General features: G+C 34.2%; 2 protein-coding genes across 4 annotated transcripts; both read left to right on the top strand.

Moving 5' to 3' along the window:
* Positions 1 to 2,993: 2,993 nt before the first annotated feature.
* Positions 2,994 to 11,412, top strand: LOC143349468 (diacylglycerol lipase-beta). Of its 3 annotated transcripts, XM_076780749.1 has the most exons (14): positions 2,994 to 3,443; positions 5,741 to 5,839; positions 6,213 to 6,425; positions 7,135 to 7,451; positions 8,361 to 8,504; positions 8,926 to 9,094; positions 9,170 to 9,293; positions 9,352 to 9,495; positions 9,620 to 9,731; positions 9,790 to 9,882; positions 9,983 to 10,137; positions 10,518 to 10,664; positions 10,747 to 10,871; positions 10,940 to 11,412. In XM_076780749.1, exons 2-14 carry the CDS (start codon positions 5,745 to 5,747, stop codon positions 11,115 to 11,117), a joined length of 2,016 nt encoding a protein of 671 aa, XP_076636864.1. In that variant the 5' UTR covers positions 2,994 to 3,443; positions 5,741 to 5,744; the 3' UTR covers positions 11,118 to 11,412. The 3 variants fall into 3 exon arrangements, with proteins under 3 accessions (XP_076636864.1, XP_076636867.1, XP_076636865.1); XM_076780752.1 differs by lacking the exons at positions 2,994 to 3,443; positions 5,741 to 5,839 and having other exon boundaries at positions 6,287 to 6,425; positions 7,176 to 7,451; XM_076780750.1 differs by lacking the exons at positions 2,994 to 3,443; positions 5,741 to 5,839; positions 6,213 to 6,425 and adding an exon at positions 6,931 to 7,021.
* A 401-nt stretch (positions 11,413 to 11,813) lies between these two features.
* Positions 11,814 to 14,447, top strand: Tif-ia (RNA polymerase I-specific transcription initiation factor RRN3 homolog Tif-IA). Its single transcript, XM_076780406.1, has 8 exons — positions 11,814 to 12,056; positions 12,194 to 12,397; positions 12,501 to 12,720; positions 12,791 to 12,896; positions 13,022 to 13,174; positions 13,237 to 13,722; positions 13,803 to 13,981; positions 14,041 to 14,447. Exons 2-8 carry the CDS (start codon positions 12,194 to 12,196, stop codon positions 14,388 to 14,390), a joined length of 1,698 nt encoding a protein of 565 aa, XP_076636521.1. The 5' UTR covers positions 11,814 to 12,056; the 3' UTR covers positions 14,391 to 14,447.
* Positions 14,448 to 14,564: the final 117 nt, after the last annotated feature.

Raw genomic sequence — 14,564 nt, 5'->3', positions numbered from 1 at the left:
TTCCTTACCGAAAATCTAATTTGGCGCCTTTTTTCGACGAAAAAAAAAATTTCAAATCGTTTTGGAAAAATTATTTTCGGTTGCGGGGGTTAATTGCAATCATTTTTGGTCATTACACATACCCCCAAAATCCTACGCACTTTCGAGAAAAAAATTCCTTACCGAAAATCTAATTTGGCGCCTTTTTTCGACGAAAAAAAAAATTTCAAATCGTTTTGGAAAAATTATTTTTGGTTGCGGGGGTTAATTACAATCATTTTTGGTGAATAGGCATACCCCCGAAATCCTGCGCATTTTTGAAAAAAAAATTCAGAACGAGCGTAACTTTAAACATTAATAACTTTTTAACGAAGCCTCCATGAACAAATTGGTATTCTTGATTTTCGTCTTATTTTGGCCTCTAGAATCTCCCATTAAAATTTTTCCCAGGGTTGGTCGAACACTCTGTATAGTATATATATACACGTACATAATACATTTGCATTTACATACGTATATACATTTGTGTATGTATATGTATATGTATGAAACAATCTTGTATTCTACTATAAGTAATTGTTTTTTATATGCGACATAGTGTATTATTATAATACGTCATACGTATATGTGCGTCTATGCGTATGCATATATGTATGTAGAGGTATATATAAAACATGTATATGTGTATAAATGAAAACGAAAGAAGTAATCGTATGATTACCGTACGCGTGAGATTCAAGCAAAAGTTGATTATTTTACGTATATGTATTTGTACTGGCACACATATCGATATGTATGCATATATGTGTGCGTGTGTGTACGTTGACATACATAATCGAAGCGTTGCACGAAGTATGTCAAGCTATTTTGCTCAGAAACTATTAGAATCAGTTGTAAAATTGTTTTTCCATATTTTAATGTTTACCGAATACCTCTAATGTAAAATATACGTATGTTACCACTGCCAACCATCCCAGAAAACCAGGGAGCCTTTATTCCCTCATTGCTATACAATTATTGCATTCCAGGATAGTTGTTTTAAACACACATGCAACATTTATTTGAAACACTTTCGTATTTTGCAACGAACGGAAAATACAAGTAGTCCCCGGTTATAGAGAATGATTTTGTCCTCGACTCGTGTGGTCGTTAATATTAAACGAAAAAAATACGATGCACGGAAGTACTATCCATTAATAAAGATAAAAATATTCTATTCCTCGTTGTATATTCGCGAGTGCATTATCGATAAACTAGCGCGGTTTTCCCGATTAAAACGGATCTAAACATAACCTTATTCGGGCTATTTTTAATTATCTATTATTGAAATTTTATTCTGAAACTATTCGAAGACCGTCTAATAAGAATTAATCGAACTAGGTAATCTAGACTAATATTCTTTAGGAAAAATACTTTTGCGAAGATACAAAATTTATTTCCGTGAAATAGGAATATTGTTTCCCTTGGTTCTACGCAGTAAAGCGGACTCGATTGCGTTTTTTTCCATTCGAAGTAACTTTTTTAATGAGAAGAGTAGCGACGAAGAAATTGATAGAAAAATTTGTTTATTGGAAAATATTCAGTATGTTTAACAACATTGATGAATGTTTACAAGTACGAGGCAATCGTTTTGAATATTTAATAAAGTGATTTCTATCTTGAAACATGTTGCTTTTGATTCGCTTTAATCCCTGCTGCAAATTTAGTTTTTTAGAGGATACTTTTTGATCGTATTTCTTCTATCGTGCAAAACATGAGAAATGTTTCAAATAAGCGTTATAAGAATTATGCAAAACTTTGTCAGACATCTGTACCCCGTGTATTAGAGAAAATGTCTCGATGTGCTGTAAAATACGGAAAGAGAATTTTCTCAAGAAAATAGCTTGTAGCGTTCTATGTGGGTCATCCAGTATGCCCAGAAAGCAAATAATCGAATCAACGAATGAATGATGGAAAAAGATCAAGAGAGTGTGCGAGAGTGTAATTTCACTGACTCTGAATCGAATACAGTGGAAACATTTATCAACTTTTAATGTTAAACGTTTTTTCTGTACCGTAGGTAGAGAGCCACGAGTATCTGGCGAATAATATAGTATGATTTGGAGATATTGTTCGTTGAATCGTGTTGCTCTCGTTATTTCAAAATACACCCTGAGATACCATTACTTTTTTCTTCCATTTTTTCATCTGTATTATTTATAGTTGCAGCAGATGTGGATACATACCTGTTAAATACCGTGTCTGCGATGTGGATGTACAAAAATGGATAACAGGTATTGCAAGGATTTCGACTTGGATTTGATTACGATGAAATCAACGCTATAATGTTTGAACGCCATAGCGTTCGCTTGGCGCCACCATCTAGCAACAACGACAACGAACGATTTCTCGGCAAGCTTGGGCGTTCTACCGTAGATGGCAGTGCAGTCTGTCATACAATAGTAGATCCCTTCTCAATTATAAAAATAAGCTTTAGGTTAACTTTATGAAATAGACCGACGTATAATCAAATAGATTATGCTTAATATGACGCGAAACTATATGCATTCGACGGTGTCTTGTAACGACAGCGATCGACATTATTTCGTGTTTAATAATTTTTACTCAAAGTATAATGCATGCAATGGAAAACGAGGTCGAAGGATCTCCGATTTCTTTCATATTATTAATAAGTTGTATTGTAAAAAGAAGGATCGAAGGAAATTTGATTCCATCTATCTTCCTTTGGGTCGCTGTTGACAGCAACCTTCTCGTGGGCGAGATCGTGGTAATGGAAAGTAATTTCCGTCGAACGCAGCATCAACGAAGAGAGTAACGTAATGATCGGTAGCCAATCTCGTTTCATAATTTTCGTGTAGAGCCTCGAGGTTGCCGCAATCGCGGGATACAGGGGCACCTGCGTGCCCAGCTGCTCCTACCATTGTTTTTTATCCCCGCGAGGAGTCATTGCTTTTTTCGTAAGTGGAGGAACGTGTTATCGAGAGGAACGAAGGGAAAGTTCTGGCCGAGCCGGACAGTCCCCGCCAACCAGCTTCGTGAGATTCAGCGTAGGGTGCTACGAAACAAGGTGAACGGGTTTCCGAGCGCATTGTGTGGACAGTTCGCCGATCCGAGTGCCGGGGCCGATTGCAGTTTTTTTCTAATTTGCACACCGCCGGTTCTTTCTGTCCACCGGTGGTTCCCCGGGGGCCACGCGAGCGCTCGCTCGCATTCTTCCTCGTGCTTGCTTCAGCAGTTTTCGGTGCTGACACAGTCTCCGTCGATCGGTGGATCGCGGCAATCGAGCATCGATCGCGTTCGAACGCGATTATGAGTCGCGTTGCACGCCAGACAGTCCTTCCCCGTTTAAAATAGCATTTATTTTCCATTTTCCACTGTGACAACCCGAGGGACTAAAGTGATCGTGAAAACTGGAATATTGCGAATGGTTCCGAGTTCTTCGAGCATCCTAAAACATTTCTGTGGTAAGGTGTCTGAAAAATTGAAATTAATTCTACGTGTAGAATTTTCCTATAAATTCTAGGTAGATGCGAATTACCTCGAGTATGCATTTATAAACGCAACCGCGTCATTATTTGCGTATACGTCTGCGACATTGTTAAATTGCCGTGGAATTATTACATCGAACGATTATGACACGATTCGAGCTCTCCTGTGATCTTTTTTGTTGAGAAGGTCTACAACCTTAGAACGTTTAAATATTAATCGATGCGACGCGAAACCCCAAAGGAAACAATGTCAAAGTGGTATTGTGAAATAATCGATGACTATCCTTGTATGACATGCGATCGAAGGTTTCACGAGAAAAAGCGATTAAATATGCAACAGAGTCGCGTTCGATTAACATTGCAAACGAATAAATCTAGTCATAATGTAAAAGCGAATAAAAATCATGTCCAGGAGCGGTTAATGATATTTACTGCGTAATTACTTAATTATTCATCGTAGTTTTACGAATAAGAGTCAGTGGTAATCACGCAGAATTAAAAATCCGACAAATTGTTCTCAAAATAAAAATTAAAAAGATCTTTCAACGACCGATAACCTCCAGTTACGAACGACGGAACGTTATGTCAATAATCTCAGATGTAGGATAGACAAAGACTTTCTCTCAGCGCTTTCTCTGATCCGTGGTTCACGATCACAGAAATACATGCATTGCAGTTGATCCATACTCGGTTCTCGAAATCTCACAAAATTCTACATTCCTCTGTATACAGGGTGTCCGACCAACCTTGGGAAAAATTTTAATGGAGGATTCTACAGACCAAAATAAGACAAAAATCAAGAATACAAATTTGTTGATGGAGGCTTTGTTAAAAAGTTATTAACGTTTAAAGTTCCGACCGTACTGAATTTTTTTCTCGAAAATGCGCAGGATTTTGGGGGTATGTCTATTCACCAAAAATGATTGTAATTGACCCCCACAGCTAACAATATTTTTTTCAGAACGATTTGAAATTTTTTTTTTCCGCCGAAAAATTTCACACCTTCTCGAATTTTTTTCTCGAAACTGGGTAGGATTTCGGGGGTATGTGTATTAATAGAAAATGATTGCAATTGACCCTGGAAACTGAAAATAATTTTTTTAGAACGATTTGAAATTTTTTTTTTTCGTCGAAAAATTTCAGCACCTACCCCCTGTCGATTTTTCTTAAAAATTCATTTTTCATTTTTAATAATTTTGTTTAACGCCCCACAGAAAAGTTGTTTAATACTTTTTTGTAGGTACTGGTAAGCTCTACTTCAGAAAAAGGTTTCATTGAAATATATTCACTATTGTAGGAATTATGGTTGTTTGAAAATTGGACCATTTTTATGGGGTTTTTCTCATTTTTCGGGGTCAAGGATCAACTTTTCGAATATTTTTACAATTTCTACATATTCTCTAGCAAAATACGCGTCGTTTGCTTTATTAAACATTAAAATCCGTCAATCCGTTCAGAAGTTATGACATTTTAAAGATTCGCATGAAATTTTGGGCAAACATTTCTGGCCTGGAATTATATTTTCGGTAGGGAATTTTTTTCTCGAAAATGCGTAGGAATTCGGGGGTATGTCTAATGACCAAAAATGATTGCAATTGACCCCTGCAACTAAAAATAATTTTTTTAAAACAATTTGAAATTTTTTAATTTTTTGAAAAATTTCACACCTTCTCGAATTTTTTTCTCGAAACTGGGAAGGAATTCAGGGGTACGTCTCTTCACCAAAAATGATTGTAATTGACCCCCGCAAACGAAAATAATTTTTCCAGAACGATTTGAAATTTTTGAATTTAATTGTTAATAACTTTTTAACGGAGCCTCCATCAACAAATTGTTATTCTTGATTTTCGTGTTATTTTGGCCTATAGAATTCCCCATTAAAATTTTTCCTAGGTGTGGCCGAACACCCTGTAGACAGTAAATCGAAGATAATGATGAATTCCGTTCAAGATTCTGTGTTATCACCAATCGTCGAGAACGTAAATTTAAAGAAATTCTTTGAGCTACTTTGTGATATACAATCATACGGACATTAAGTAGAACTGAGATTTGTTGTACATTTGTAACTCGATTACTTCCGCGAATATCCTTCGAATATTTGAAATCCCACCAGACCGATATTTTTTATCACCTGTTATCGTACGTTTAAAAAATGGATCATTTTACTCATCTGGCAGCTAAATATCGAGCTTGCAAATGTATCCAAGCGATTCTTTACACTCAATTTCGATATGTTGAGTCTCTCATTTCTATTGTCATCGTACGCTTTACAGAGAAATGCCTGCGATAAAACTATTTGGAAGAAAATGGCTAGCTGCGACCGATGATCTAGTATATCCGGGTCTGTTTGAAATTTTCATTCGAACCGTGTGGTAAGTACACACCGATGTGCAAGGAAACTAAGATTAAAATTTCATAAATTCAAAAAATCACGTTTAGATCTCTAATTCCATTACGCGTTACTTCATCATGCACGCAATTGCTACGAATATATTTTACATATGTACAATGTATCAATAGTATTTTATCATATGTAAAATAAAAATTTATAAGGTGCTCGTTAAATACCTGGGTCAATATTTTCAAATTAGCATTTCAGAGTATAAGTTTGTTTTTCTTTACTCGATATCTCGTGAATAATTGAAGCGAATCGCGTTATCGGTCTTTCATAGTTTAGAGACACTGTTATTATATTATTACTGAAAAACGTGGTTAAATATTAGGTATAAATTGCTCTGTTAACAGGTTAATTCTTATTGGAAGTGCTTGCGGTAGATATTACCAGTACACATGGAGTTGTCGATTAGGCGGCGAATTGGTTCGCGTGTACCTTTTAGGACAAGTAGCGTTTCTCGCCGTAACAATATTCTTTATGCTCATCATTGTTAGGCACAGCGCGAAAGGATCTATCATGGAAACGCGCGCTCGTAAATACGTTGAACCACTCTTGACAGTCAAGTGAGTACGCGTTTGAAATTAACATAGCAATTTACATTTTAAATAGAAGATTGATTTTCATTCCGACATATTGCACGATTTGTTTTGTGAACCGGTTTGTGTTTTCGATGAACCGTTCACGTTGTTGACTTTTTTAACATTGCATTTCAGAATGGCGGATTAACTTTTTATGAGATTTAGTGATGTAATTTGTTTTCAACCTCCAACAATAACATCCCACCCATCTCGGATGATATACTTCAAAGTATACATGTATACATAGATATCGATGCATTTTTTAACACACTGTCTCCTACAAAATAGGAAAAGTCTCTCTTTTACCATTGATTTTAAAAATCAGTAATTCAAATTTTATCTCCAACGACACGTATGTATATTGACACGCCATATACGATTCACGACTTCCACGTAATGTAGGTACAAGCAAAAGAGACTGTCAGAAGTATACTTTCAAATCTACATATGCATCAAGTTTTTCAGAAAATACGAAATGCAATGTTAATCTTTAACTAGTCGAACTGGTTGGCTCGTATGGCGGACTTTGTTCTTTTCGATAACGAGAAAATACCAAATATCTTCGGGGTCAAAGTAAAAATGTTCGTTCAAATATTGTCTCTGGAAACAATCGTATAGTCGAAGCATATACATTGTTCTTAAAGTTCATTTAAAATATTCCCATCAAGAGTGAAATATTTTCGCAATTCCACAGGATATTACTGCTTCTACCCGAGATATTCTGGAACGTTTTAGGGAGCTTATGGATGTTCGGAGATAGAGTCGAGTGCGGTTACGATCACTACACGACCAGCGTCGTCCAAGCTCTGGTGCTTTTCGACTGGATCCTCGTAGGTCTCACTATCTTTGGTCTAGCGTTGATCTTCGACCCTCTAGGCTCCTTGGCTGACAAAGATCTGGACACTTTAACCGAGCATACGAAAGTTTCGGGCATGTGGCTTCGCAGAATGAAGTTCCTCTGGTGGCTACGAAAAGACGAGAAAGCTGACGAAACTCTTCAACATTGCGCTGGTGAGACATAGGTACGGCTGGCCTGGAAAGAGTCCTCCTGCCACACTGAAATTGGATCGTGGATAACGAAAAGTCCTTTTCATAGTGGTACTATAAAGATTCTTCTAGACCAGTAGTCAGAACACTCTATCTTTGATTACATTAAAATTATTGAACAGACTGTTCAAAATTGAAGGCAAATTAAAATCGAGCAAACCTTCACCATTTTCCATTGGATTGGAAAGATATTACAATTGTTCTGATCACTCTATCTTTGATTACATTAAAATTAATGAACAGACTGTTCAAAATTGAAGGCAAATTAAAATCGAGCAAACCTTTACCAATTTCCATTGGATTGGAAAGATATTACAATTGTTCTGATCACTCTATCTTTGATTATATTAAAAGTATTGAACAGACTGTTCAAAATTGAAGGCAAATTAAAATCGAGCAAACCTTCACCATTTTCCATTAGATTGGAAAGATATTACAATTGTTCTGATCACTCTATCTTTGATTATATTAAAATTAATGAACAGACTGTTCAAAATTGAAGACAAATTAAAATCGAGCAAACCTTCACCATTTTCCATTGGATTGGAAAGATATTACAATTGTTCTGATCACTCTATCTTTGATTATATTAAAATTATTGAACAGACTGTTCAAAATTGAAGGCAAATTAAAATCGAGCAAACCTTCACCATTTTCCATTGGATTGGAAAGATATTACAATTGTTCTGATCACTCTATCTTTGATTATATTAAAAGTATTGAACAGACTGTTCAAAATTGAAGGCAAATTAAAATCGAGCAAACCTTCACCATTTTCCATTGGATTGGAAAGATATTATAATTGTTCTGATCACTACACCCATCTAGTCTGGTCATATTCTATACTATAATAATGCAAATACTCTTTTGTAGATATAATAGGCGCTCTATTCCGCGGAACGGACTTGGTGCCCTCGGATGTAATGGCGGGCTGCATTTTGCTGAGAATTCAACAAAAGCGTGAAACTCATGAATTGCGACGTTTGAATCTCCTCGTTCGTCCACGATACACTAACGGTATAATATTTGCCTGCTTCAATCCTCAACTGAATTATTTTACTCAATATTGTTTAATGAATCGTTTTTTGGTAATAATAATAAACATAAACTTTAGATTTTAGAGACATAGAAACAATAGGAAACGGTCATACATATAGTTCACATATTTGACCTTGTTCTCGAACGTAGCCATTCGTGTAAATACATACTCCAGTAATATGCAATTGCCTACTCTCACAGGAAGTGCTCGAAATGGCCACCTTCGAACGGAATACGGGCCTGCAGATATTATATCATAGAGTTGCTCAACCCTAATTAAGACATTATAAAACAAACTTTCAAACATCATAAACGGAGGAAACTACTACCCTAATTATCATTCTTTTTGGTTTAATGTATGCACGGTGTGTTTAATTATTACAGCATATTTTTGTTATAGATTTGTCTGCCATTATGTCGGACGCGCCTAGTTGGATGTCTTTAGAGGACGCACTTCATTACGTAAAACTTTCAATAGCTTCTTACGGATGGTTAATCGCCATTTACACGTACACGTGTACCGGATATTTTCGCCTTATACATAATTTGACCTACTGCACTTGCTTTCGGTAACTGTGAGAGAATGAATTTTATATTTGCCAATAAATAGAATATTTTAATTGATTAAAGGAATTTAATTGCAGAAGAAAACGTACCGCAATTACCGGCGACAATTGTTGCTATTGCTATTTGGCAGGTGTGAAAGTTTTATCGGACTTGTCCACGGACGATATTATATATGCATCGTTCAAGAATCGTTTGTGCGAGGTTCGTGATTAGTTTTTGATTGTTTGTGCGTTCCGGAGATGATGTAAAATGTTTTCAGGTACCCTTCTTTGTAATAGACGACCATAAAACTAACAGTATCGTCATTACTATACGAGGTTCGCTATCGTTACGTGATCTGATCACAGATTTTACAGCGGATTCCGTCATTTTTGAATGCGAAGGTCTTCCACCAGGATCAATGGTAAGCATTTGTAATGTATTACAGGTAAATTATGTGTTATGTTATTTTTAGAGATACACGAGATATTCCGCGTAACGTAAAGGCGTAAATCATTCCTACATTGTACATTTTTACACTTTTGCAGGCGCACAGAGCTATGCTAATTGGCGCAAAGTTAATTTTAAAAGAGTTGGACGATAACAAAATTTTAGAACACGCATTCACTATGAATCCTCGTTATAATTTAATACTTACAGGTAAATTTAGAAACGATCTAGTGACAATAACTTGATTCTAACATTGTTTTATTTGCAGGTCATAGCCTAGGTGCTGGATTAGCCATTCTCTTGGGATTTTTACTGCGACCTCGGTACCCAAATCTAAAGGTCTATGCGTTCTCCACGCCAGGTACATACTTTAAAAACACTAGTAACTGTTGGTTAAATTACTGTTACAAATTCTTACTCTTAAGAAGGATTTTTTAATTAGAAAAAACCTTTCTGATCAGCGGGCCTCGTCTCCCGAGAAGTTGCTAAAATAACGGAAGAATTTGTCGTAACGATAGGACTTGGGAATGACTTGGTAATGAGACTAAGTGTTCACTCTATAGAAAATTTGAGAACATCTATGCTCATGAGACTTCGTGCCTGCCGACTGCCCAAGGTACAATCTTTAAAATTTCTTAACGCGTCGAAGAAGATGGACAAATTTGAAACAATACTTCCACTCTGTTGCGTGGAATGTTCAATAACTGCCGGGAAAGTAAAATCAAGACTCCCAGTTTACTAGAAAGTGAAGTAGATAGCGAGTTTGATTTAAAACTGAGGCTCGCGCGTATACCGTTCTAATGGAGAAAGTGGATAAAATATGCACCTACAGCACAAATATGCATCGTAGTGTCGAACAACTTTATAAAAAAAAATCATTAACTACCCTAACGAAATATCAATCCCGGTTTTAACATTTTAAAACGAGCACAGGAATGCCAAACTTACGATCTGTACGAATCTTTATAATTAACACGATAAACGTTATCTTTTCAGTATAGAGTGGTCTTAAACGGACTGGGCTACATGTTATTTGGTATTCCTGAAAATGATCTAAACAAGACCTGGTCTAACTGCAACGTGATCACCACTTCCGTGGGAAGATCGCCTTTGCTTAATGAACGATACGAGTCGAGAATAGAAGTAAATAATTAAGTTTTTTTTTATATCATTTTTTACGCGTGAAAGTGAAGGGGTACGCGATAACATTTTCCCTGGATTGCAGGAAAATAATATATACGAGAGAGACTTTGCGAAAAGAAGGATTACGAATGTACAATTGTATACAGCAGGCAAAATACTTCACATAGTAAGACGCAAGCCTGAGAGAAAACAGTCCGAAGGAAAGAGGTTTGTTATCTTATTAGTATTAGCATAGTTTCGCGTGATTATACGTGTTGCTTATTTTTTTTTTTTAGCAAGAAACAACGAGCAAAGGATAAAAAATACGAGATGCGATGGGCACAAGCGGAAGAATTTAAAGAATTGACTGTAAAGCCGCGAATGCTACTGGATCATTTGCCGGATCGACTGGATCGAGTACTGACGAGCATACTCGCGGAACAAAATAACGTACCACACTATTTAAACCCTTGACATAATCCAAAGATACGATTTTTCGATTGTGATAATGAAGAAACGATAAAAACTAGATACAGGAAACTCTTAAATTGAGTAGAAAACTCACTTTCGTTGTAAATCAAGTACTCAAAGACGACTAGACTGTTTAGAAACTTGTTATAATTGATCTGTGTGCCTTCGTGCGAAAGAATGAAAATATTTTTATTCTATTATGGCGTCGGAGTTATCAATTTTGTTTTCGAAAATGATACTATGGTTATTTATATCAATTTTCGGAAAATAACGAAATAAAAATTATACGTCAGTATTACTTGTGTTATTCTCTTAATATTAATCTAACGACAACTACATAAAGATGAAAAGTTCGTTCGACAACTGGAAATAAACTCAACCAACCAGTCTTCGAACGATAAAGGAGTTGTTTGTATCGAATATTATTAAAGAAAATTAAAGTACTTACGGTATTTCAAGAGACACGAGATGTATGCACAAAATTATTAATTTAAAGTTGCAAACTTATACACAACGTCTTTAACATTTATTCCAAATGTGTTTTTATGTTTTCCTATGCGATTATAACCAACAAACACCTTTCATAGCAAATACAATAATCGAATGTTTAAATAAATATCGACGATTCGAGTTATCTAAAATATATATCGAAAGAACGAATCGATAATCTAGATTGTCGGCAGTCGGCATTGGTCGAAATCGGATGTGCTTTGACCACATGGAGTTAGTGAACGCATGTTGAAATATTTTTCGTTAATGTAATATTTGTATAATAATACGATTTCACAATGTAAACAGACGTATAATTCAAAGTTACTACAAAATATCAACATATTAAAAAGTTGTAAATACAAGTGAAAGTTAATAATACCTAAGCTTTTTGTTATTTTCTATCATAACCTCATTTTGTTACTTGCACGCGTAATAATTTTATGAAATAAGGCAAGTGTCACTACTAGATCGTTTTAATTAATTTTAATACTAGTACAACAAATTTTGTAAATACTTTGTTAGAATAGAATTGTATGATATTTACATTAGAAATTGTTTTTATTCAATATTATATATTTTTCAAACAGATGTCAGTTATTTCTTCAAGAGTTAGTAGTGTGTCATCGATCTTAAAAGCTCCCGGAGTTAGGTCACAATTAATTAGACAGTCTAATAGAGTATACTTCAAACTTCCAAAAAATCTAAAAAGTATTATTTATAATTTTGAATCTGGTAATGGAACTAAAGATTATGAAGATTTAATACATATTCTACGTGACTCAAATATAAAGGTACCTGTCTGTAGAAACATAATTGCTATTAAAATAATTTTTATTATTTTTATCTAATCAAGCTGAATATTAACAAATTACCTTCCACTGTATTTAATTGTAGGATACAGACTTAAAAGAATTTCTGACAAATGTAAGACAATGTATATCATTGCTTGGTCCCACTCATAAAATATTTATAGAAACACTTTTGCAACTAAAATGGACAAATCGTTCGCTGGAAGTAACGTCTGCTTATAAAGCATTTCTGGAAGATTTAATTTGTATGCAAATATACTATGCTAAATATGTTATAGATAATTTAGTTGAACAATTTAAACCAGGTATGATTTAGAGTAATATGTAAATGTTTGTAAAACATCTGTCTTTGACTAACATTTCTATTTTTTTTAGATGAAAATGATATGGAATGGGAAGCTGGACAGTGTAGGGAAGAAGATGTTCAAAGATTAAGTCACATACATGATGTACTATGCAAAATTTTGAAAATTGTGCCAATGTAAGAAATTACTAATAAACGTTCAGCATATATTTAAATGAAATAAAATTTTGTTCAGATGCTATATATAGTTTATGTATAAACTGTGAGCACTGATAATTTATGAATAAATGATTTTTTTTTAGGTCAAGTAAGCTACTATTACAATCGCTTAGAGGAAGATTTCCGTATATTGTTCATGGGACTCATACCCATGAAGTTTATGTTTATGCATTGATTCAAATTTTCGAATATGCGCCTCAATTACGATCGGATATTCTGTCTCTAATTATTAACAGGTAATATGTGATGCGATAGTATTTTATGACCGCGGTAGAAATTAAACATCTTCTATTTTTAGGTTAATGGTATTGGATGTAAACATACCACGTTTAGAGACAGATAATAAGGATGAAGACATAATAGATGATAGTAGTGAATGCGACAGCACATTTGGTAATGAGAATAATATTGTCGAAGACAATGATATAACAGAAACAGATAAAATACATCCAATAGCTCATAAATTGGATGTGTGTATGACACTGATTCTGAAATATATGCATAACTCCTGTTTTCTTGAGGGAGTCTTGCAAATAGAATCTTTAAAAAGTCTTTATTTTGATATATTGCAAATATTTGAAACAGTAATATTACCTACTCATGCAAGTCAATTTGTTCAGTATATTATATTCTATATTTGTAGTTTTAAAACAGCTGTTGTGGAGGCTTTTGTAGATTGGTTATGGAATAAAGTATCAGATCCTAATATACCTCCTATTATACGCCAATCGTCTGTGGCATACATTGCTAGTTTATTAGTTACAGCAAATTTTATCACAGCCGGGTAATTAGTTATTTTTGTGTACTATTGGATTTTTTAAGTAGTACATATATGTGTATTTATTATGTACTTATTTTTAATAGATTAGTGAAAACGGTACAGTTTAAATTGTGTAAATGGATACACGATTATATTAATATGGAAGATCACGTAAGATATATTCATGACGAAAATAAAGAACATAGTGTATTTTATTCTGTCTGCCAAGCACTATTTCTTATAATTACTAAAAGGCATAATGACTTTCCTAATTCAAAGAAATGTAAGTACATTTCATTTTAATTAAAATGCATTAGAATAATTTTTTTTATATATTTTCAGATATGTTATATCTACAAGAAATGGATTTAGCAAAAATTATAACTTGTAGGTTAAATCCATTAAAAGTCTGCCACCCGGAAGTTGTGCATAATTTTGCAGAAATAACACGGATGTATCAATTGGCATATTGTTATACTATAATCGAAAATAATACGCGGAGTCAGCTTCCTATATTTGGTAGTGAAAAAACAGTAACAATTACAGCTGAGAACTTTTTCCCATTTAGTTCTTATACATTACATCGAAGTGGACAACAGTTAATTTCTTTATTTCGTGACAATGTTACTAGTAGCAATGACCATAAATTAAATATTAAATATAAAGAAGACATAGAATATATGACTGAATAGAAGATTTTTTCAAAGTTAATGTACTTTGAATTTATTTGTAACCACCTTTTCAAATAAATTAATTATTCGTAATAATGATATTTTATGAACCTGTTAAATCTTCAAAAATTTGAAAATCTTGCAATTTTCATAAAATATAAAAAGGATATATGATTTTAAATATTACTTTATAAT

This window comes from Colletes latitarsis, chromosome 13 (genome assembly GCF_051014445.1).
Source record: "Colletes latitarsis isolate SP2378_abdomen chromosome 13, iyColLati1, whole genome shotgun sequence".
NCBI classification, from domain to species: Eukaryota; Metazoa; Arthropoda; class Insecta; order Hymenoptera; family Colletidae; genus Colletes; species Colletes latitarsis.
Note: the sequence above shows the minus strand (reverse complement) of the source record. Positions and strands in the feature narration are given on the sequence as shown.

Coding starts and splice junctions, on each gene's coding strand:
- Tif-ia (XM_076780406.1), top strand. CDS start 12,194: ATGTCAGTTATTTCTTCAAGAGTTAGTAGTGTGTCATCGATCTTAAAA. Junction 12,398..12,500: donor TACGTGACTCAAATATAAAG/GTACCTGTCTGT, acceptor ATTTAATTGTAG/GATACAGACTTAAAAGAATT. Junction 12,897..13,021: donor ATTTTGAAAATTGTGCCAAT/GTAAGAAATTAC, acceptor ATTTTTTTTTAG/GTCAAGTAAGCTACTATTAC.
- LOC143349468 (XM_076780749.1), top strand. CDS start 5,745: ATGCCTGCGATAAAACTATTTGGAAGAAAATGGCTAGCTGCGACCGAT. Junction 8,505..8,925: donor TCGTCCACGATACACTAACG/GTATAATATTTG, acceptor TTTTTGTTATAG/ATTTGTCTGCCATTATGTCG. Junction 9,496..9,619: donor GTCTTCCACCAGGATCAATG/GTAAGCATTTGT, acceptor ACACTTTTGCAG/GCGCACAGAGCTATGCTAAT.